This window comes from Balaenoptera musculus, chromosome 16, assembly GCF_009873245.2.
Source record: "Balaenoptera musculus isolate JJ_BM4_2016_0621 chromosome 16, mBalMus1.pri.v3, whole genome shotgun sequence".
In the NCBI taxonomy this organism is placed as follows: Eukaryota; Metazoa; Chordata; class Mammalia; order Artiodactyla; family Balaenopteridae; genus Balaenoptera; species Balaenoptera musculus.
The window spans coordinates 74025352-74047213 of record NC_045800.1 but is presented as its reverse complement, the minus strand read 5'-3'; the positions used below and the strand labels follow the sequence as shown (position 1 = coordinate 74047213).

The following is a 21862-nucleotide window of genomic DNA, read 5'->3' as shown; positions in this document are numbered from 1 at the left end:
TTTTTTGACAAGGCAGAGGTTGCCATGGGATAGCCTATTCAAATATCACGCAAACAGACTAAAAAGTTAATAATATCTAAGACCACTTACTTCCTTTGTGCCAAAACCGTAAAAAGCATTATATATGCACTCCCTCATTTAATACTCACAAACCTAAGAAGTCACTACTAATATTAACTCCACTTTACAGATGGACAAACTGAGACTCAGAAAGATAAAGTAACAAGTCCAAAGTCACAGAGTTCCTAAGTGGCTGTGCGGATTCAAATCCAGATCAGTCTGATTCAAGAACTGCCAGGTAAGAAATATCAATAGGCCCTGGGGATGGAGCCCCTAATTGTTTCTCTACAGATTCCAATATGAGGGCATCACAGATCCAATAAAACTCCAGCAGCAAGTAAGGAAAATCAGCTTCTCTCAGGCTATCTGGAGCTTTCAACTTTCAGTGGACACTTAATGAATTTTACTTGTACTTCTCCACTGCAAAAACTATTCATCTTTAACCACCCCAAGCCTGAGCTGATAGAACACAACCACCTTAGGAAGGTTATAAGTCTTTGCTGGGCCTCCGTCTCCTTATCTGTAAAATAAAGGCCTGTACTCACAATGTGTAGAGCACCCTCCTGCTCTATAAAAGACAATAAGTAGTTGTGACTGCCTGACCTCAAGGAAGAGAAGAATCTTCAACACCTTAAGGTTGTCTTGAAAGCCAATCTGATATTTTTTTCCATTTTTAGCAAAGCTAAAACTCCCTCCTTAAAACCCCTCTTTTAGTGAATTTGAAGTCACTGTGGGAAACACAGAACAGGAATAACAGGAGAGTGGAATATTACCTACTCTCACCTGCCTCCCCAGAACTAACCCACACTACAGGGACCTGCAGATTGCCTCTGGACCAAGAGCTTAGTGAGCCTTTAAATATTTTAAGATGTTTGAGACATTCCCTGGTCTCATTTATTTTAATAACAAGCTGCTCTGGACCCTCTGCCAAAGACCCAGTATCTTTGTGCAATTCTACATGGATATGATTCTTCTCTATGCCACGGTCACCAGTAGAGACAATAAATAAAACTAGCATTGGCCATCAGGACACTTACCTCTGACTCTATTGTTTCTTAAGTAAGAAAAGGAAAGGTTCATGATTGTAACACGGCAGCACCAGCAAGAAGGCTGGTGTCTCTCCGACAGGAAAGGATGGGATCAGGGTTTGTTCTTAAGAGTGGCCTGAATAGATGTCACTTGATAGGTCCTCACCCATCAACCAGAAAGTACTTTATTGTCAAAGACAACTCTCCCTCATTCTGTTCCACAATGAGAGATTCTGCCCTTTGAGTCCTTAATAGGTTCTTATCAAATGCAAATGAGAAAAGGCTAAAGAAAAAATAAGACCGTAATTCAAAAGCTTTCCAAATTTTAGTCCTAGGAACGCTAATGACGGTAAGGTTCCACAGGAAAAAAAAAAAAAAAAAAAAGGAGAGATCAATAATCAAATCAGTTTAGAAATAAGAGTTGTAATTTGCTACTAGGATTTATCTTAGCAGAGATCAGCTAACAGCATGTGAGAACAAGACAGACCCAGGATGGAAACTCAATTTATGATAGGTCCTGGGTTGGCCAATGGAAACTGAGCTGTCCCCTGGCACAGAGATGTACTCAAAAAGGAAGGACAGAAAAGCCCATGCATTTCTGACACAATCCACTCATTTCAAACCACAGGGTCCTTACCCGGTATTTCTTTTCTTGTTCAAATTTTTCTTCAAATTTCCGAATTTTCCGCTTGAGGCTCTGGATGTGCTTGGTGAGCTGGGTAATGGTCTGTGGCTCTTTGCCATCACCACAGCTGCACCGTGAAGAACTTCGGGGCCTGCAGTGATTCCAGAGAGGGAAAGAATCATCAAAAACAGTACTATATATAAAAGAGGTTACTAATAAGGACCTACTGTATAGCACAGGGAACTCTACTCAATACTCTGTGATGGCCTATATGAGAAAAAGAATGTGAAAAAGAGTGGATATATGTAAAACTGATTCACTTTGCTGTACAGCACATACTAATACAACATTATAAATCAACTATACTCCAATAAAAATTTTTTTAAAAAGATATAAATTTTTAAAAAATGGTCTTCCAGTAAACACTGCTGCTGGTCTACAAACTAAGCTTCCTAGATGATCAGAGGAGTCCAGAGGCCAGTTCATTATTTGATGAGTCTACTGTGGTAGCATCTGCTCATTATTGGAAATCCCTGATCACAGAACTCCATTATGGGCAAATGTCATCAGGGACTTTAGTCTACAAATGTCAGAATATTAGTCTAGGAAATGTATTTCCTAAAGCTTGGAGGACACTAATTTCAGACTAATGAGAGAGCCCTATTGCACCGTCATCCTCAATAAGTTGCATGAGCCCCACCTAAAAACAATTTCAAGGAAGATTTAGATGAGTAGTTAACTCTTCTTTGTATAACAGAGCCTTTGTGAATCTAATGAAAGGAATGGACCCCCTCGCCAGAAAACGCGTTCACCTTCTCACGTGACACACTTTACAACAGTAATAATTCACTAAATCCCTCAAGTCCACCAGTAGACAGTCCGTGGACCCTGGTCTAGATAAACTCATGAGTAACAGCAGGAGTTATTAAGGAGAAACTAGGAATTCCCTGCACGTATTTTTGGTCAAGGGAGACTCATTTTAGCTACGCATCAAAACTACTTACGCAACTTAAAAAAAAAAAAAAAGATCACATAGTTTCACATTTTTTTTGTCTGGGGGAACTACTGTAAGCTACCACTTTTCTAGAATCTAAGAAGAAATTGAGATGTACAACTCACAAGCATTGCTACAATCCATCCATCGAGGCCACTGCTGGACATGGAAAGAATACTTATGAGCTCATCAAGAATTCCTGGTACTTGCATGTACACAGACTTTCTTAGGATTCTGGTCATTTCACCAAAAATGTTCAGACATGTGAGCCGTAGGGCAGCCTGTGTCTCGAGACCATCTCCTCCTGATTCAGGAAGGCCTGAAACAGCATTCTTAACTAGAAAGTACTCTGATTTATTGTTCAGGGCTTGCAGTTGCTTTTGGTAGGCATGTTTGCTCTATTTTGGACACACACTTCACTGAATTTATAAATGTATTGGGTTGTATTGTAAATGGTATTTTAAAAAACTGCATGAAATGAAGACAAGAACAAAACAAGGTTTTCTTACATCATAAACTGCTGAGTGCTGGGTGGAGAAGGGGCTGATTCAGGGTCTAAGTTGAATCTCTGGCTTTGGCTGAAGATGGAGCATCGTGGTGACAGAAGCGGGTTGTCACCATCAGTGATGTGACAGAGCAGCCTGCTAGTCTCAACAGACTGGAGGTCTTCTGGCGCGCTGTCCGCTCCATTCTGCACATCTTTGTGCGCCGGCACAGGGTCTGAGGAAACAAGATAAATCACCGAGACTTAGAAGTGACAGAGGGCTTGAGACTGTCATGTTCTTAAACAAAGATTATAAACATTCATTATAATGTCTTGCCTCTTTGTCATTTCTTCCTTCTGGGGATATGAGAGCCTTTCAAAATTCTGTCATGTTCGTTCTCACAGAATCTGGACAGAAAATATTACAAAGCCAACACACACCAAAAGATGGAAACACAGATTGTTTCGGTCTGAGTTACACAAGTCAGCATGGTCCAAAACTACAAAAATCCTCTCCTTATTTCATATTATTTGCATATGTCAGAGAGTATATAACAACATGTTAGAGTGAAAAAAAGAAAACAATGACATGGAACTGGAGAAAAAGATAAGATTATGAGGGAGAGTAGTTATAACAGAATTGCCAGTGAAGGAAGGGAGAGGAGCAGGTAGGGAGGAAAAAAGAAGAGAAAACAAAGGAGGAAGAGAGGGGCGAGGAGTCCCCAGATAGAAAATTACTCAGCACTCATTAAAAATGATGGAGAACTCAACATCAGTATGGAATGATGTTCTGAATATACTAAATGAAAACCACACATTTCAACACAGAACAGTAATGATTCCATTTGATATAAGCAGCATACATTTATGTCTACAAATAAATGCACTAAAAGATCAAAGAAGCTACATAGCAACTACAAAGCATGGCGGAATTAGGAATGGTTCTATTTCTTCTCCAAAATTTTAGGTAGCATTTTATTTGGGACAAAAACAAAAACCAAGAACGAAACCTGCTCTAAACCCTCTCCCCAGCTTGGCAGCTCTCTGCCTGAATGCTCACTGTGATCACTCCCCTTTTAAATGAGCTCACTGGCTCCCCAACCAGGTCAGTCCAGAAAGTGGGCACCCCTGTGCTACAGAGGTGAGGGCAGGGCAATGAGGAACATTAGGACGCTGAGTCATGGTGGCCGGAGTGAGAGTCTCTCCATCCTGGCGTGCTGTTCAGAGCTACTCAAGGAGCAGCCAAAACCTTCTCAGTTTTGCCCAGCAAACAAGTGAGGGCAACCCAAGGCTTTCTCTTATTCTGACTAGCCTAAAGAAAGAGGAAAAAACACAGATTTTCTGGGTGAACAAGTGAATCTGAAAATACTGACAATCCACTTTTCCAAAATAACATTTATCACAATTTGGTACCGGATGAACCTTAATCAGGTTTAGAATGGCTCGAGCTCTCTAGAGCTTGAAATGCAATTTGCTTTGCGTAACATCAAAGTTCTGATTAGATCCTTGTGTGTTTTCAGTTGGCTTCTCCGCTTTTGGGCTGTAGACTGGGAGGGTGGACAATGTCTCCGATCGGGCCTTTAAAGCCGATCGACAGCACCTCTGTCAGCGGCTGAGGCTGGTCAGAAGCGGATGGGGTGAGGACTGGGGAAAGCTGGAGCCAGACGAATGCCAAAGCCCAGGCCCACAGGCAAGTGTGCTGGTGTGCCTGACACAGCTCGCCACAGGCAACACCCTGGCTAAGAATAATTTAGCCAGAAAACACTGCCATTTGGCGGGAGCCCTAAGAAGAAACACGAATGACAGTTACTGACCAGCAAACGACAGCATATACTAACAATGACCTTCAACACCCACCAGGAAGTGTCTGAGTCCCTCACCAAACCCTTTTCTCAAACCATTAGACGCTAAGAAGAAACGCATTTTATTCCTGTTACCCTTTTCGGGGCAGCATCTTTTGGTAATAATGATGGGGAAGAAAAAGATCTTTAGCAAGCACCTGGGACCAGCATATTTTTGTTGAAATTGTAAAGACAGGAGGCCTTCTCTTCAGCTCATCTGTGGTGCCAGGGTCAAAACTAACAGGAGTCTCTTGGTGCTGTCTTATAATGACAAAATGGAGGCACTTGGGTTCCTAGCCATATGACTAACGTGGATGTAAGAGCTTAGCTTCTGAAACCCACAGAGACCTAAGATATGACTTCACAGAATCACAGGCCACTATGAACGCCACTGCAATAGTAACTGTAAACCTCCATTTACATGGCATCTGTTTTTTGTGGGCACTCAAAAAACCAGTGCTGCCTAACTAACATCCTGACCTTTCTTCCCCCCAATTCACCACTAAAGGAAGCAGTGAGCCCGAAAGATCCCAAAGTGACCAGTTGAAAAGTGACAGTCAACCTAAGTGTCCATCTATAGATGAATGGATAAAGAAGATGTGGCACATATATACAATGGAATATTACTCAGTCATAAAAAGAAATGAAATTGAGTTATTTGTAGTGAGGTGGATGGACCTAGAGTATGTTATACAGAGTGAAGTAAGTCAGAAAGAGAAAAACAAATACCGTATGCTAACACATATATACGGAATCTAAAAAAAAAAAAGGTTCTGAAGAACATAGGGCCAGGACAGGAATAAAGATGCAGACGTAGAGAATGGACTTGAGGACATGGGGAGGGGGAAGGGTAAGCTGGGACGAAGTGAGAGAGTGGCATGCACATATATACACTACCAAACGTAAAATAGATAGCTAGTGGGAAGCAGCCGCATAGCACAGGGAGATCAGCTCGGTCCTTTGTGACCACCTAGAGGGGTGGGATAGGGAGGGTGGGAGGGAGACGCAAGAGGGAGGGGATAGGGGGATATATGTATACATATAGCTGATTCACTTTGTTGCACAGCTGAAACTAACACACCACAGTAAAGCAATTATCCTCCAATAAAAATGTTAAAAAAAAAAGAAAACCTGGTAATCTGGTAATGCCTGAGTTCTTTGTCTAAACTAACCTTTTGAGTTGAGAAGTGGCTTAATTAAATCAGTGGGCGCATGCCTATGCGTGCACATTTGTGTAGACAGGATTATTGAGCTCCTTGCTCAGAAGAGACCAGGGTAGATTCAGAGCCAACCAGCGTTGCTGCCATCCTGGGAACAAAGCCCAGGCCACCACTTACAGACCCTGCTCCCCAACAGGGAGAAGCTTATGGCAATATTAAACTCGGGTGGCTTCTGATGGGACCCTGGGAGCAAACTGCTTTTTCTTCCAAAGAAAGGCACAACTTGCAGAGCCCAGGCTGTGATGCACTGTGCTTTAGAGGGAGGGCCTGGGAGCCAGGGCTCGGGGTGCTCATACTTTCTTGTGGGGCTCCAGCAAGTTCACTGACCTCTCTCTGTGTCCTTGTTTGGACCACCTGACAGGGCTGTGACAGGAAAGTCAAAGGAGATCTGCTGTACAACCTCATGCCTTTAGTTACCAGTATTGTATTATACACGTAAAAAGTTGTTATGAATGTACATCTCATGTTAAGTGTTCTTACCACAATAAAAAAATTTTTTTTCTTTTATCCTTCTTTGTATTTTCTACAATTTCTGTAATGAATGTCTTAATTGTATAGGAAGAAACAACCAAAAAAAGTTAATATAAAAATTTGAAAAAAAAAAAAAAAATTGGAAAAAAAAATGCATTCCTGGGAAGAGAAGTGAGAAACAACCCCACAGGCAGAACGAGAACAAAGATTGTGAATTTGAATCCCAGGTCCACCACCTGTTAAGAGGCACTTGAGAAAAAATGGGCCTTTTTAAACCCCAGTTTCTTCATCTGTAAAATGGGGAGAATAAGACTAAGGGAGCCTTCTCCCTGCCTCTCAAGACTAAGGGAGGATGAAATAGGAAAACTGTATCCCCTACAAATTTTTGCCATATCCACATAAACCTATTTTTAATATATATGTATATATGTATGTTATGTGTGTATATATGTTTATGTGTATATATATAATCTTAATTTCCTTGTTTTAATTTCTTTTTTATTGAAATATAGTTAGTTGATTTACAATGTTGTGTTAGTTTTAGGTGTACAGCAGTGATTCAGTTATTCTTTTTCAGATTCTTTTCCCATACAGGTTATTACGAAATATTGAGTATAGTCCCCTGTGCTGTACAGTAGGTCCTTGTTGTTTATCTATTTTATATATAGTAGTGTGTATATGTTACTCCCAAATTCCTAATTTGTCCCTCCCCCCTTATAATATATATAAGATTATATATTAAATACAATCTTAATTTCAATCTACAGTTTTCCAAAATTTCAGCTTCATCTTAGGTAATAATGGCCAAGAAATCATAAATTTGATGTGCTAGTTACATTTCTTCAACTAATGCACATTAAAATAAATTCCTATTAAAACAATGTTCACCCATGCATCCTTTGTATAGTATATTTGGCGAAACTTTGAGATAAGGCGTAGAAACTGCTAAATCGGTAACCATGAGAACCATCATTTTAACAATTATTAATATCAAAATAAGGAAGAATATTATCTTCTCTTACTGACCACCAACTCCACTAGGAGTCCTTATGGGGTTAATGTGGGAAATGAGGACCAATACACCCCTCAACATATTGTACCTCCTACCAGTTATTTATAAATAAGTAAGAAGAATAATCATATCTAATACTCATGCAGTGAGTCACTGTGTCCTCAAGCTTGTAATAAGAGTTTTTGCAAGTATTTAATCTTCATAATAACCACAGGAGGCTGGGAGTAATGTGATCTCCGTTTTAATTTCAGGAGGGAAGGTGGTATGACTATGTGAGCTCCAGTCAGGGAGGGTTTGACCAATGCCCGTGGTAGAAGACTCCACATCTCCGACCTTGGAGGCCAGAGAGTTATTTCTAGCAGGCCACTCACTGAGCAATAGGGACCACAGCTTAGAGAAGTCATCATCATCAGGTGTGAAGGCCAGAGCCCACTTCTGATCTGGCTGCAACCCCAGGCAGGAACAGATGCTGTATTACAGCTGTTAAATGATTCAGTCAGATTTTAAAAAACATTTTTCTCATCTGATTTTTTAAGTGATTCAAATGTAAATCAACTATACTTCAATTAAAAAATTTTAATTAAAGTAAATAAATTAAAAGTGATTTAAAGTTTAAATAAATCTCTATCTGCAACCACTTGAGATGGACTGCTGAGATCTGAGTCACAAATTAGCCACAGGCTTGTGGGTTTGTTAATTTGCACTTCTGGGTTTACCCATCACGGTGGGCCCATAGGTAGCATTCAGATACATTCCAAAATGCCAAACATCATGCCTTTCATGGTATTATAACATCATGCCTTTGATGGTATTAAAAACTAAAAGAGTCAGAAACATGTACATGATTCTAATGAGGCTCAAGCATCAGAGTTCTCGGCCAGCCTCACACAAAAAGGGCCACCAAAATAAAACCAAAAAAACAACTCAGAAACATCTGATGGATACACAATGGATTTAGTTGTAGGTGTGTTGAATTTAAGTTGAATTTAACCTAAGGCACTAATGGTTCACAAGAGAGAGAATACAGGTAGCCTGAAGTCATCCCAGTAACTAAGCCTGGGGAAACAGATGGGCTTGCTTGCTCAGAGAGCACTGAGAGGAAAGCAGTATCTCTGAGGTTAGGATGGGTGGGTAGGAATGAGGGCAGATGAAGACGGATTTCTGGTAGATGAGGCCGACCGAGCCACCGAGTGGGACAAGTTTGGCACTCCAAGCAGGCTTCTATGTGCCAGCTTCCGTGGAGGACCACCAGACACCTCAGTGAGCTACAGGGGTGAGGAATTCGTCACCGTGAAAACAGGGGTTGGCTCCATGGCAAGCATCCTGCAGATCCCAAGAGGCAGTTTGACATCATGAATAAAGCATGGGCTATAGTGCCAGAAACACCTGGATTCAAGTCCCAGTTCTGTCAGATGTGTGACCTGGGACCCATTACTCAATCTTTTTCAATCTCAGTTCTCCCATCTGTTTCAGTGAAAATGACATCAGTATCTACCTCATAAATTGCTGGAAGGATTTTAAAAAGATAAGGAATCTCACGTGCTTCATATAGTGCCTGGGGGAGAGGGCATAATAACTCATCAATAAATGATAGCTGTTGTTGTTTATATTTATGGTGGTACCTCTGACCTAGTTAGGGAATTAAAGAGGGGAGCCGAAGGGGAAAATGAGTTCAGTTCTGGATGCACTGAGTTAAGAGGCACTTTTGGTCATCCAGGTGGAGGTGCCCAATAGCCCCTCTATACGTGTAGGTATGGAGCTCAAGAGACATAATCTAACTGGGTCCGACCTCATCATGCACTTCTCCGTTTAAACGCCCCTTCCGGAGTAGGGGGTGGGACGGTGAGCATCATTTTTATTTTGAAGGAGCCAATGTACTGATTTCAATTAAAATGAACAACCGGTAGATTAGGGCACTGGGTTAGCTGGGCGATGAGAAATTCCAAAATCCTTCCTGGAAACCAGAAAGCTACACGGATCAAGAAGCCTCAGCTCAGATCTAAACTTATTCCTTGCCTCTGCATTTTTGATTACAATCTTCTATTTAAATTTCCATCAGTAAATACAGATCCAGGTTTTAGGTTTTTGAGTAGTTCTTAAGGCAAACTTAATACTATCATTCCTGTTCGCTAGAGAATTATGGAAAGACAATTTTGGAATATTGTTTTCTTGAGTCACTGCTATTATTTCTAACATATGCAACACTTTTTGCCAAGTAAACGTAACATTTAAGTCACAGAAATACATAAATACATAAATCTTCAGGGTATACTGTCACTGATTATTTTAGAAGTCCAATAATAACTTCTATGCACTCTGATAAGAGACTTCTGCAGTTCTTTTTAAGTATTTTCACTGTCTCAATGGTAGAAATAAGGAATAAATGACCTCCAGTTTAAAAAAGGTAGTATCAACAAAGGCCCAAGCAAAGGAAGATCACAGTATCATTTTGGGAGGTGTAAACGATTTGAACTCACCCAAATTTTCAGTATTATAGTGATATTCAATAAATTTACGTGTCTAGATGAAATTCAATAACTATCTTAAATACGCTTTCATTTCACATGGAAACTGGCTTAGCAAAGTAAAGTGCCAAGGGAGAAGGAGGGCGTAGAGACCACTAGATTGAATGGAAACAGAGGAAGACAAAGTGGCAAGGTAGTGGGTGAGAAAGAGGAGCAGCCGGAAAGCTGTGGGGGAAGAAGAAGAAGAGAAACACAGACACCACGATGGTGAGGGTGGGTGAGGAGGCAGGCGCGGCAGGGTGACAAAAGGCTGAGTTCGTTCTCAGGAAACATGTGGTGGAAGCAAACTTCTAGCCCGAGGCAGACTGAGGTCTTCGGACGTTAGTGACTTCTACCAGAGCTCAGAACCGTGCTGTGGGCTACAGCAGTGTGAGCCACACGGAGGACAGGGTCAGGTCGCCAGATCTCTGTTGTATGGGGAAAGGGAAGAAGTCTATTCTTTGCATTGTTCTGGAGAAGCACATATGAGGCAGGGATCATTCATATTTTTGGAAGCAGCTTCTACACAGCACCAAACCAAATGCACCACTTGGGGAGAAAAGAAGAAATGATCTTCTAGACAAATCTACCGAGCGACTACAGGAATGTCTGCACTTTCCTCTGATTATTCAAGACTTAACTTCTTTGCCTATATGCACACTGTCAAAGAACCATTGAGAAATAACCAAGGGAAATAAATGGCCGATGGTGTCTGATCTCTGAAAACCTCTTTTCCCCTCCCTGTGTCACAAAAGAGGAGCCAAGCGCTCAGCTAAGCTGTGAGGGTGGGGAAGGGGAAGAAAGAGCAAATATCACCCATGATAGTGTCCAAGATTCAGACGCACCCTGCCGGTACAGAGAGAAAGCTGGGTGCCGGCACGCTGATCATTTTTCAGCCCAAACAACTTTCCGTGTCTTCTAGTTGATTTCTGTGCAACTGAGCACCTCAGCGGGAAAGCTGAGAAAAATCTGCTAGGAAGGTAACAAGAGCCATTTTCAAAAGAGGGTTTTCATTTACGAGCAGACGTGCTTTGAAAAGCAAAAGGGAACTTATATACAAAGCAAACAGGAACACTACAGAAAGAAATTCTGACCTTCGATGCAGGCCGTACGTTCACAGGCTCATTCAATGTCAGTAAGGAAAAATGAATCAAAAAAAGTTGGACCCACAGTTCCACATGGAGACATGGAAAAGTATAATTCTAGGTTACTGGAAGAGTCAGAAGAGGTTGTCCACTTTGGGCCTGGGGGCTGTTCAGAGCAGTGTCAGACACTGAGCATCTAGGCAAACTGTCTGATCACTTCTAGACTCTCCTTCATAAGCATGAAAGAATAACCAGAAAGAAAGGTTTTTAAATGACTGTAATATACGAGAAATTATGTGCAGGGGAAAGGGGGCATATGGGAACTCTCTGTACTGTATGTTTGATTTTCTATAAACCTAAAACCTCTTAAAAATAAAATCTATTAATTAAAAAACTAACATGTCTATAAGCCCACTGGTTAAAAGCCTGGGCTATGGAGTCAGAGCCCTGGGCTTGGTCCAAGATGCCACTTACTAACAACTATTAGGTCCTTGGCCAGATGAGCCTCTTCACACTCAGAATCCTTTGTAAAAAGTGTGGCAAAGACAAATAGGACAATACATACACCACAGTCCTTGGCCTGTCTTAACAACTGAATTCAAAAAAAAAAATTTTAATAATCACCTGGTGGTTTAGGCCATAGGACTGATTTTTTCCTTCCTTATAAGGCAGTTATAGAAATGGCATCAGAGAATTATACTGTCATCTATGAATTTTGAAATCATTTTTTAAAATGCTTCCTTTGGAAAACAAGGGGTTAATGTGAAGCTCCCTCTTTCAGAAACTATGAAGATGGCGATAAAAGCATCAGAGAAGAATTACTAACAGTAAAGATCTTTTCCAGCCAAGTTATGTCATAGGTTTAGCACAGGATAGATTTTATGGTAACAAATGTAGTTTCACCTTTAATAAGAGGTAGTTACTCAACCATCAGCATTGTAGATTATCGCTGTTATAAATACCTTTTGCTTAAGAGAACTAGTGTAATGTCAATCAAATGCAGGACTCTAGAGAGGACCTAGAGAATAAACAGTACTAAATGTCATTTCCACACCTTGAAAGTCATTAGAAATTATGATAGAATAGACATTTAAAGACAAATGCAAGCATTATCAACTGGAGGAAAGGCATATAAGCTCTGAATGCCCAGCTTTTAAAATAATGATGGCTGACATTTACTGAGCATTTACCACAGGTGATGTGTTAAGACCTTGATAGGTATTATGCTATGTCATCCTCACAACAACCCTAAAAAGTAGATACTATCCTTTTTCCCTTTTTAAAGAAAAGGAAACTGTGGCAGAGAGGTCAAATAACCTGTCCAAGATCACCCAACGAGCACATCAAGTTCTATAAAGAGCTATGTTTCTGAACAAAGTAGAGCCAATGAATACAATTTATTTGGGCTTTCAAGAAGTCTATGGCATGGTGTTCATACCAAGAGTTATTTATAAACAAAACCAAATGGTGATTGGGCTAAATGTTTTGTAATGGATAAAAAAACATATTCACTTAATAATATGCCCCAAAGAAAGAGCTGAATTAGTATCTTGATGACAGGTGTGTCAGTACTAATCCTTGCAGATGGATCCTGGATTAATCTTATTTCACATTTCAGAAATAACAATGAAGTGGAAGTAGAGTCACAAGTCTGAGTTTGTGGATGACGTTAGTATTTTTCAAAGAGTAAAATGCAAAGCAACCACAGAAGAAGCTCATAAACCATGAGGAGACTCCATAGTGGCAGATGACCTTCACTGTGGGCCAGCAGGCTCTTCAGCTGGACAAAACTAAGCCATCTACACTTAACATGTAAGAAGCACTAAACTATTAGTTTTATGGGAAATGGGATTTTTGGAGTTCTTATAGACTATATTGATATGACAAAAAGGTCTAGAAGATAGTGTACATTTCTAGGAAGAGTATGGAAAGCAATCCAACAAGCATAATTACTTTGTAACTAGATTATGAAACACTCCCGCTGCCCATATTTTTTAGGTATTAATTCATCTTTTATTGAGATCACTGTAGTTCCACATGTAGTTGTGAGAAACAACAGACAGATCCCTTGTACGCTTTGCGCAGTTTCCCCCAAGAGTATCACTTTGCAAAAGTATAGGACCTATGCCCATATTTACAAACAAAATTCTACTATTCGACTCCATCTGGAAAACACTATGCAGGTCAGGGAAATACACATCAAGAAAGGCACAGGGGCCTAGAGATGGTTAAGATCAGAGGAGCTGAAATGACTATAGGAACAGAGGAGCTGCAATAGGTTAATCAACTACAAATCTAGAGGCCTCCAGTCTAACAAAACAAAGTCAGGGATGGATTTTTAAAATGACTTTAAAACCTATTAGTTATACAGAGGGCACATAGGCTGTCTTTGGGCTTAATTTCAGATTCTAGAATATTAGAATCATGTGGACTTAACATTTAGACAGGATGGCAAATGATATCGCGTGAAACACTTAGACCACGGAGTCTGATTGAGGAAACTCCCCCAACTCCTCCCCTTTCCTCCCAACCCCCCACCTCTCAGTACTGTGGGACCGCCCACAAGTTACATTAACTCCCTAAGTTCATTTCCTCATCTTTCATCTGGGGATAATAATGGCACCTTCCTCCTAGGGTGGTTATGGCCATAAGGTAAGAAAATTCATGCAACAACGCCTGGTGCAAATGAAGAGGTTATTGTTAGCTAAGGTTGATATTATTCATTTAAAGACCTTTAAAGCACGGTTTCTAAACTTTGGCACTCTTGACATTTTGGACCAGATAACAATATGTTGGGGCAGTGTTAGGGGCAAGGGGTGTCTTGTACATGGCAGGGTGTTTACCAGCACCCCTGGACTCCACCCACTAGATGCCAGTAGCACTCACACTCCAGCTGTGGCAAGAAAATAATGTCTCCAGATATTGCCAAATGTCCCGAAGGGGGCAAAAAAACAAAAACAACAAACAAACAAAAACACCCAGGTTGAAAACCGCCGACCACTGTTTTAAAGGAACCAATTTAGGACAAGATGAAGTACTACTTTCTACAGTGATAGCCATTTTCTAGTGAAAGCAACCAGTGCTACATACTAAAAACATAAAAAGGTTCAAGAAGGATTTAGAAATAACACACACACACACACACACACACACACACAAACTCAATGTATAAAGTTTCTAAAAGACATTTGGAGTCTGGGTACCTCTGACGCTGAGGTAATGTAGACTCCCTCTTACTGACTTTAAAAGACTGTCTGGGGCTGCTGCCAGATAGGATGAGACATTACGCGGATGATCAGACCCACCTAGTAGGAGACCTGAGATGCTCCCTGTTCCTGAAACCCACTTATAAACTGCACCTGCAGCAAAAACACCTTTCGTGGAGCCCTTGGAGGGTACTGAGTTCTACAAAGTGTTCCTGAATCTCCCTGAACATCAGAATCATCAAGGGGAGCTTTTCAAACATGGAAAGTTTCAGGCCTCATCTCTACATTTTAATTTTGCATCTTAGGGTGGGGAGCCCAGACATCTGTACATTTAATAAGCACTGCCAAGTAATTGGGAACATCTGGTCAGGTAGACAGTGTCTTAAAATACGACAGAGAAGGTCAGGTTCTCTTCGACTGTGCCCCATTTCAACGTCAACCTTAGGAAGAGACCTACAGACCACACAGTATTCTTTATGGGAATAATTATAGACTGTACCTAGATATACTACATTAGTGTTGTCAATCAACGTTAGCAACAAGGCTTTTACCCAAATAGAAAGTTCAATGTTAAAGTCAAGATTTTATAATAAAATAATTAATTAGGTATTGCTTTAGAATTATTACTTACAGTAATAAGTCTTCAGTTATCTCCAGTGACAGCTTTTTCTAAAAATGCCATCACCTGTGCTCAGACAGAACAGGGGTTACTATGCTTAGTCATGGGGAGCAACGTCAAATGGTCCTCGTACATACATTGAAAATGACAAGCAAGTGAAAAGACAATCCTCATTCCATTTTCCCATCAACAACACCAGAATAGATGCTTACTAATGTCCGGTGGAAACGTTTGCTTCAGCAGTAAGAGAGGGTTGCTGATTCAGTTAGAGGGATCTGAGCCTCACTATCATGTGGGTTTCCATCTCGCATTATGCAGTTTGCAACCTACAGGTAGGGTGACCAGCTGTCCTGGATTGCCTGGAATTGAGGACTTCCCAGCATGTGGAATTTTTCATGCTAAAACTGGGCCAGATGGTTACCCTCTGTACAGTCCCGAAGCTGCCTTGCAGCTGGTACCTTCTGTATCGCTTTTCTCTAAAGCCCTCTGCATCCCTCAGATCCGTCCCTGTCCCCATCCCGCCCATCTTGAGCTCTAGCTTGAGCACCTTTCTCCTGAAGTAAATGGACTGAGCCAACTGGTCACAGACCCTAAGGTATAAGTCCATGTGGTCTGTGAGCTTCTTCGCATTGATGAAACTGAGTCAAAGAAAACCTAAGAGACCTTCTTCCTCTCTTAATTCAAGACACTGTCCACTTAAATAGTGGCTCCCAATACTCAAAAATGTTTATGAAATATAAAGATTCCAAGACTTCCAACCCTAGACTGTCTAGAGATGAGGACTGAAAATCCCCAGGTATAAAAGCTTCCTGATAATTGTGATGTGCGGGAAGCTTCAAGAACACTCTCTAGAACACAGTGTCCCTTCGGGGTGCCATAAAATCTGCTCTTGCTGCAAGTGCAGTTTGTAATTGGATTTCTAGAACAAGGGAGCATCTCAGGCATTTTACTAGGTGAGACTAATCTTTGTATCCTGTAAACGCAAGTTAAAACACAATATTTGATCTCAAGACATAGAGAATATGGTACTTTGCTCAGACCAGCATTTCAGATGCCCCCTGCAAAAGTTAAACAACTATAGGGACTTCCCTGGTGGTCCAGTGGTTAGGGACTTGGCGTTTCCACTGCCGAGGGCCCGGATTCAATCCCTGGTTGGGCACCTAAGATCCCATAAGCTGTGTGGCACGGCCCAAAAAAAAAAAAAATTAAAATTAATTAAAAAATTAAAAATCTAACCTTGATGTTTAAAGAAAAGTTAAACAACTTTACTTAAGTCATGCCTTAAATCAAGTCGAAAGTAAGGTTGAAACCTACTTAAATCACAATTTATATTTCTGAATGTTTGCTTTGAATGGTTAATTAATAGCATATTATATCCAGATATTCCTGTAAAAAATCCCTTGTTGGATTTTGTCCTTCTTATACCAAATATTAACATCAACAATTACTAATCCAATATTTATAGACATCCAAGGCTCAGGGTTAGATTCTAGACTTTAAGAGAAAAAATACTTTTTTAAGTTATTGTCATCTTTTACAGACTTACGGTATCTGTGCTCATCTATGCAATCACACTATCATCAGGGCTTTATGCACACACACAGAACTATAGTTTCCAGGTGTTCAAAGATCACTCAAGAAATCCATTCACAGGCCCTGAGTTAAGAACAGCTGATCTAATATGAGCATAAATTTCTCCCTTCTGAGTGACACGTGGACTAGAAAATGCATGGCCTTCCTAGAAGAGTGTGTCTTGGAAGCCAATGAGACCACACTATCCCATAAATTGAACTGTGAAGGCCTCTTTCAAATGCTTATCACTTTGGCAATATTCCTGCCAAATGAAGAAACTCCTTAGGTCCCTGAAAACATCTAGTAGGTGGTTTATAGATTGTGTCAAAGGTATTTTTTTTTAATAAAATTACAGTGAAACATGGGCCAAATAGAGCATTCCAAGGTCCAAAATAGAGGCTGGGACTTCTTCACTTTCCCTGCATCAATTCCCATGCAGTCATTTTAGCTAAACGAGACTCCTTATTCATAAGCTCTGCAAAGGCCAAAAACATCAGGATGGGTTTTATCTTTGAAAACTTGCAGGAGCTGTTCTTGCCTAGCGCACGTGTGCACGTGCACACACACACACACAAACACACCCCAGAGTGGAAACCTCTCTTTTTCATAAACTCTCTTGGAAGGACCCTGGCGTATCTCAGATTCACCTACATTTTGGAAAATCCAGCATCCAGCCTACAGGCCTCCTCTAGAAAGAGCCTTTTGCCCATTTCTGTCATTTGACACCTAACATGGAATATATTGATGGTTCCTTTGTGTGGGTGATCCCTACATAAACTTAGTACATATTTCTATTTTATAAAGGATGTGTTAATAAGTTTATTCAAAATCCCGTCCATCCAAAATGAGAAAACGTAAAACTATTATTGACCTTTGGAAAAAATAAGACACATACGCATAAAAGTCATGATAAAATATGTATATATACACATATATGTATATGTGTGTGTATATATCTATATATGTATCTCCATATCCAACATGCAGCAAATATTTTATTAAACAGTCTTTGCCAGATACGTGTGAAGCTATACAAAGCATCAGATAATTCAAAAGTTAATTTGTATTTGGCTTGGGACTTCTCTATGTGTTTTGTATGTTGTTTACAGGGTGTGGAATATGGGGTTGGTAGAAGAAGGGCATTGTCTAATAATCTGACTCAAATCCCTAACTGGCTTGACACTGGCTCCTACCTGATGGTACTTGCATCTCATCCAAACACAATGGCCAACAGAGCAGAGGAGCTCACCAGGCGACAAGGACAGCCAACTGGCCACCTGCACCCATAGGGAAGTAATTTACCACTTACCAGCAGGGCCACACTAGGCCTCAGCGTCCTTACTATGAATAGTATTATTTCACAGGTTTAAGGATTTAAATTAATAGCTACGAAGTGCTTAGAACAGTGCCTGGATCACGGAAAGTCTTCCATAATAATAGTAGCTACTATTACTAGCTATCATTAGCCACTATTATTAATACATATTCAAACACTGGAGATGGCTGTTTTGCCTACTTAGACCATGTGGGTCTGTTTTAAACAGTAATATCTTCGATGCACTATTGCTAATGGTACAGATATAGATTACCTTCGTAAATCTCTTCCTTCAGTTCCTGGAGATAAAGGACATCTCATGAAGCAAGCTCACCTAAGCCTATTTCTACCATCCACTCAGAAACCAGTGTGCAAACCTGTGACCCACTGGTGTTACAAAAGATAAGCTGTGCTCTCATTTCCCATATAAATTTAGTATTTCTTTCCCATCAAAGTCTTCCTGGGAGCACTGATTTCCCTTCTGCTTACTAACCAACCTACTATCCCCGAGATTAAAACTAGAGGAACTAACAGCCAAATGAGACCCAAGTTTGAGACTTTTCAACACAGAAATTAATGCTAAAAAAATGAGACAGAACGAGACAATATAGGATCGGAAGGAGCTGTGTCACTCACCTCCACCTTCCCTGGGCTGATGGATCATCTTACAAGCAGTTAACAGAAGAAACGAAGTAGCGAGGTGGAAACTCCCCTAATCCCTCAAAAATATCATGAGCTGAGTCTCAAGACAGCACAGATGATCTAAATCCAGTGATGTATAAACATGCCACTTGTGTGTCACAGGAGACCAAATAGGAAAACGGAGACCAGTTATTATGGGTGCTTTTCACCTGACACCACGTCTGGAAGTCTGACTCTTGGCCCCCGGCTAGAGAGGGAGACCTAGATTCCAGCACATCTTCATGCCTCCTGCTCCCTCTCAGCTCCCCGGTGCACCAGGCGCCGTTTCCCACGGAGCCAGGTTTAGGAGGAAGCAGCAAGAGGTAGAACTACCCTGAGAGTACAGACGGGGACCCCTCCCCCTCGAGCCCAGGCTCTTACCTGTGGCATCTGTCCCCTCAGCAGGTGCACTCTGGCTGGATGCTGGGGCCGGATCCTTGACTCCGTGCACCTGAGCGGCTTCTTCCTGGTGTGTCAAAAAGGCAGAGCACAGATCAGTTTCCAGGGCTTGGAGCTTCAGCAAGGGATTCTGCCAGCAAAAGCAGAACATCGGGCTGGCTCAGTTAGATCCTGAAGCAACGCTAGGTCTGCAGCTCCTTTCTCCGGCGCCTGGCAGGAAGGGGGTCTCGGCCTCAGCTGCTCAGGCAGGGCTGGTTGTGCCAGCATCAGAGGCGTGTTCTTCCACAGACAGTCTCTGTTTCTGCTTCATATCAATCCTAACGTATATTGATTATCTGTGACACATGGGACTGGTGATTTCGTCAGCAAGAGACACTGCAGCCAGAGAACCAGTCTGAGAAGGTATCTGCTTCCCCAGTGGTTGAGCCTTTACGCTTTGCAAGTGTTTCATTCATTGTGCTGACATCAGGAGCGAATGACATTAGGCCCCTCCCAGGCTACCATTCATAAAAGCCCGCAGTGCACAGAGTTACTGCTGCAGAGGCCGCCTGGCAGCTGGGAGGTGCTTCAGGGCTCCCTTATCTGCATCTGCGTGTGGGGTGTGTGCGTGCCTGTAGGTGTGTAGGGGTGTGTGTGTGTGTGTGTGTCTGTACGTGTGTCTTCTGAAGTTACTTTTCTCACATGGAATGGATACAGCTGCCTTTTACCAAGAACAGAGTGGAGGGACGGAGGGAGATGACCTTGGTCCCTTAGTCTGACCCAGCCACTGAGGGAGAAGCAGTTTACCGTTCATCACTGCCAGCACAAACTCCCCACTCCCCCTCCTCCTTTCTCATTTTAAATTCCTCCCGCTGTTCTTAATAAGAGCAAAGTCAGATAGACTGACGCACGTATGCTGCCGTGATGCAGACGCCCCGGCAAATTCATTCCCCCAACCAGGTGAAAGTGAGTCACGCCGAGTCCCTGGCTGGGGCCCCAGTCCCCTGCGACAGGGCAGCTCTGCAGGCCCCAGAGCTCCTGGTGGGGCGTGGGGGGCTACCCGGAGCACAGCCGTGCGTCCTTTTCCCTGCTCTGACCCTGCAACACACGCATGCGCACACACGCACCCAAGCACCTGCTGACAGCCCGCCTTCAATAACCTATTCCCCACACACCCTCATAACCAACACCACATCCCACTCCAGACACACCCCTCCCGGCCCCTGGCCCACACACACCCTATCACACACACACTCCGCCCCAGATACACCCTCATTCCCATCTCGCACTCTCACACCCTACCCCACCCCTCGTGCCCTGACACCCTCACACCTCACCTCACATACACACCCCCGCCCCGCACCTCCTCACGTCCCAACCCCTCCCCGCACATATACCCTCATCATGCTGTTGATGTGAGTACATATGAACCCACAGCAGTGTTTTAAAAGCTGCTCACTAAGAAGAGAAAAACAAATACCGTATGCTAACACATGTATATGGAATCTAAAAAAAAAAAAAAGATTCCGAAGAACCTAAGGGCAGGACAGGAATAAAGACGCAGATGTAGAGAATGGACTTGAGGAGACAGGGAGTGGGAAGGGTAAGCTGGGACGAAGTGAGAGAGTGGCATAGACATATATACACTACCAAACATAAAATAGATAGCTAGTGGGAAGCAGCCGCATAGCACAGGGAGATCAGCTCGGTGCTTTGTGACCACCTAGAGGGGTGGGATAGGGAGGATGGGAGGGAGACGCAAGAGGGAGGGGATATGGGGATATATGTATATGTACAGTGATTCACTTTGTTATAAAGCAGAAACTAACACACCATTGTAAAGCAATTATACTCCAATAAAGATGTTAAAAAAAAATAAGTAAAAAAATTTTAAAAACAGCTGCTCACTGAGGAATGTCTTATATCTGCTGTCTCTCGGCCAGTTGGAAAGTGGCAGGTCCCTTGCAGGCTCAGGACCCCTCCTCTGCTCAGCTCAGAGACGGAGCAGGACCTAGTTCAAACCTCCCTGTGCTCAGGGGCTGCTGCCTGGGAGCCCACAGCTGGGATGAAGCATCTGCCTGACACCAGGCCATTTTTTTATAGCTTCTTCTTCCTCTCTGGGATGTTTTCCCAGAAGCTAAGTGTGGAGGCAAGAGCCCAAGGCTACTGACAGGAGGTACAGAAGGAGCAAGGGCACCAAGTTTCTGGAAGGATTTAGTACCCAAGCATCTGGGAAGCAAAAAGAATGATTCCAGGCAAGCTTCCTACTGAAGGACTTTGGACATTGGAGTGACTGGAGCGACCTCTCAAAAAGAGCAAAACTATTCTGAAAATTAAGAAATAGTGCCATGAGAATGTAAGATGGTACAGCTGCAACAGCAAACAGTATGGTGGTTCCACAAATAGGTATTTCTAAAAACAGGCAGTTCCTCAAATATGGTAATTCTGAAAACAGAACTACTGTATGATCCAGCAAACCCACTGAAAGAATTGAAAGCAGTGACTCCAACAGATACTTGTATACCCATGTTCATGGCAACATTATTCACAATAACGAAGAAATGTATTATGGACTGAATTGTCTCCCCCAAATTCATATATTGAAGCCCTAACCCCCAATGTAACTATATTTGGAGACAGGGCTTTTAAGATGCAATTAAGGTAAAATAAGGTCATAAGGGTGAGGCCCTAATCCAATATGACCAGTGCCCTTATAGAGAGAGAGAGACACCAGGGATGCACATACACAGAGGAAATGCCATGTGAG

The 21862-nt window shown here is 42.0% G+C and overlaps 1 protein-coding gene across 6 annotated transcripts in view; it reads right to left on the bottom strand.

Annotated features, from left to right (window-relative positions):
- The window catches only part of FAM13C (family with sequence similarity 13 member C), a 132659-nt gene that overhangs the window by 22345 nt on the left and 88452 nt on the right, over nt 1-21862 (bottom strand). For all 6 annotated transcript variants that reach the window (XM_036828123.1, XM_036828124.1, XM_036828121.1 and 3 more), the window contains 3 exons: nt 19099-19183; nt 3217-3427; nt 1726-1864 (listed from right to left, as the gene is read on the bottom strand). In XM_036828123.1, the coding sequence (XP_036684018.1) occupies nt 1726-1864; nt 3217-3427; nt 19099-19183 (435 nt within the window). The remainder of the gene's footprint in view (nt 1-1725; nt 1865-3216; nt 3428-19098; nt 19184-21862) is intronic.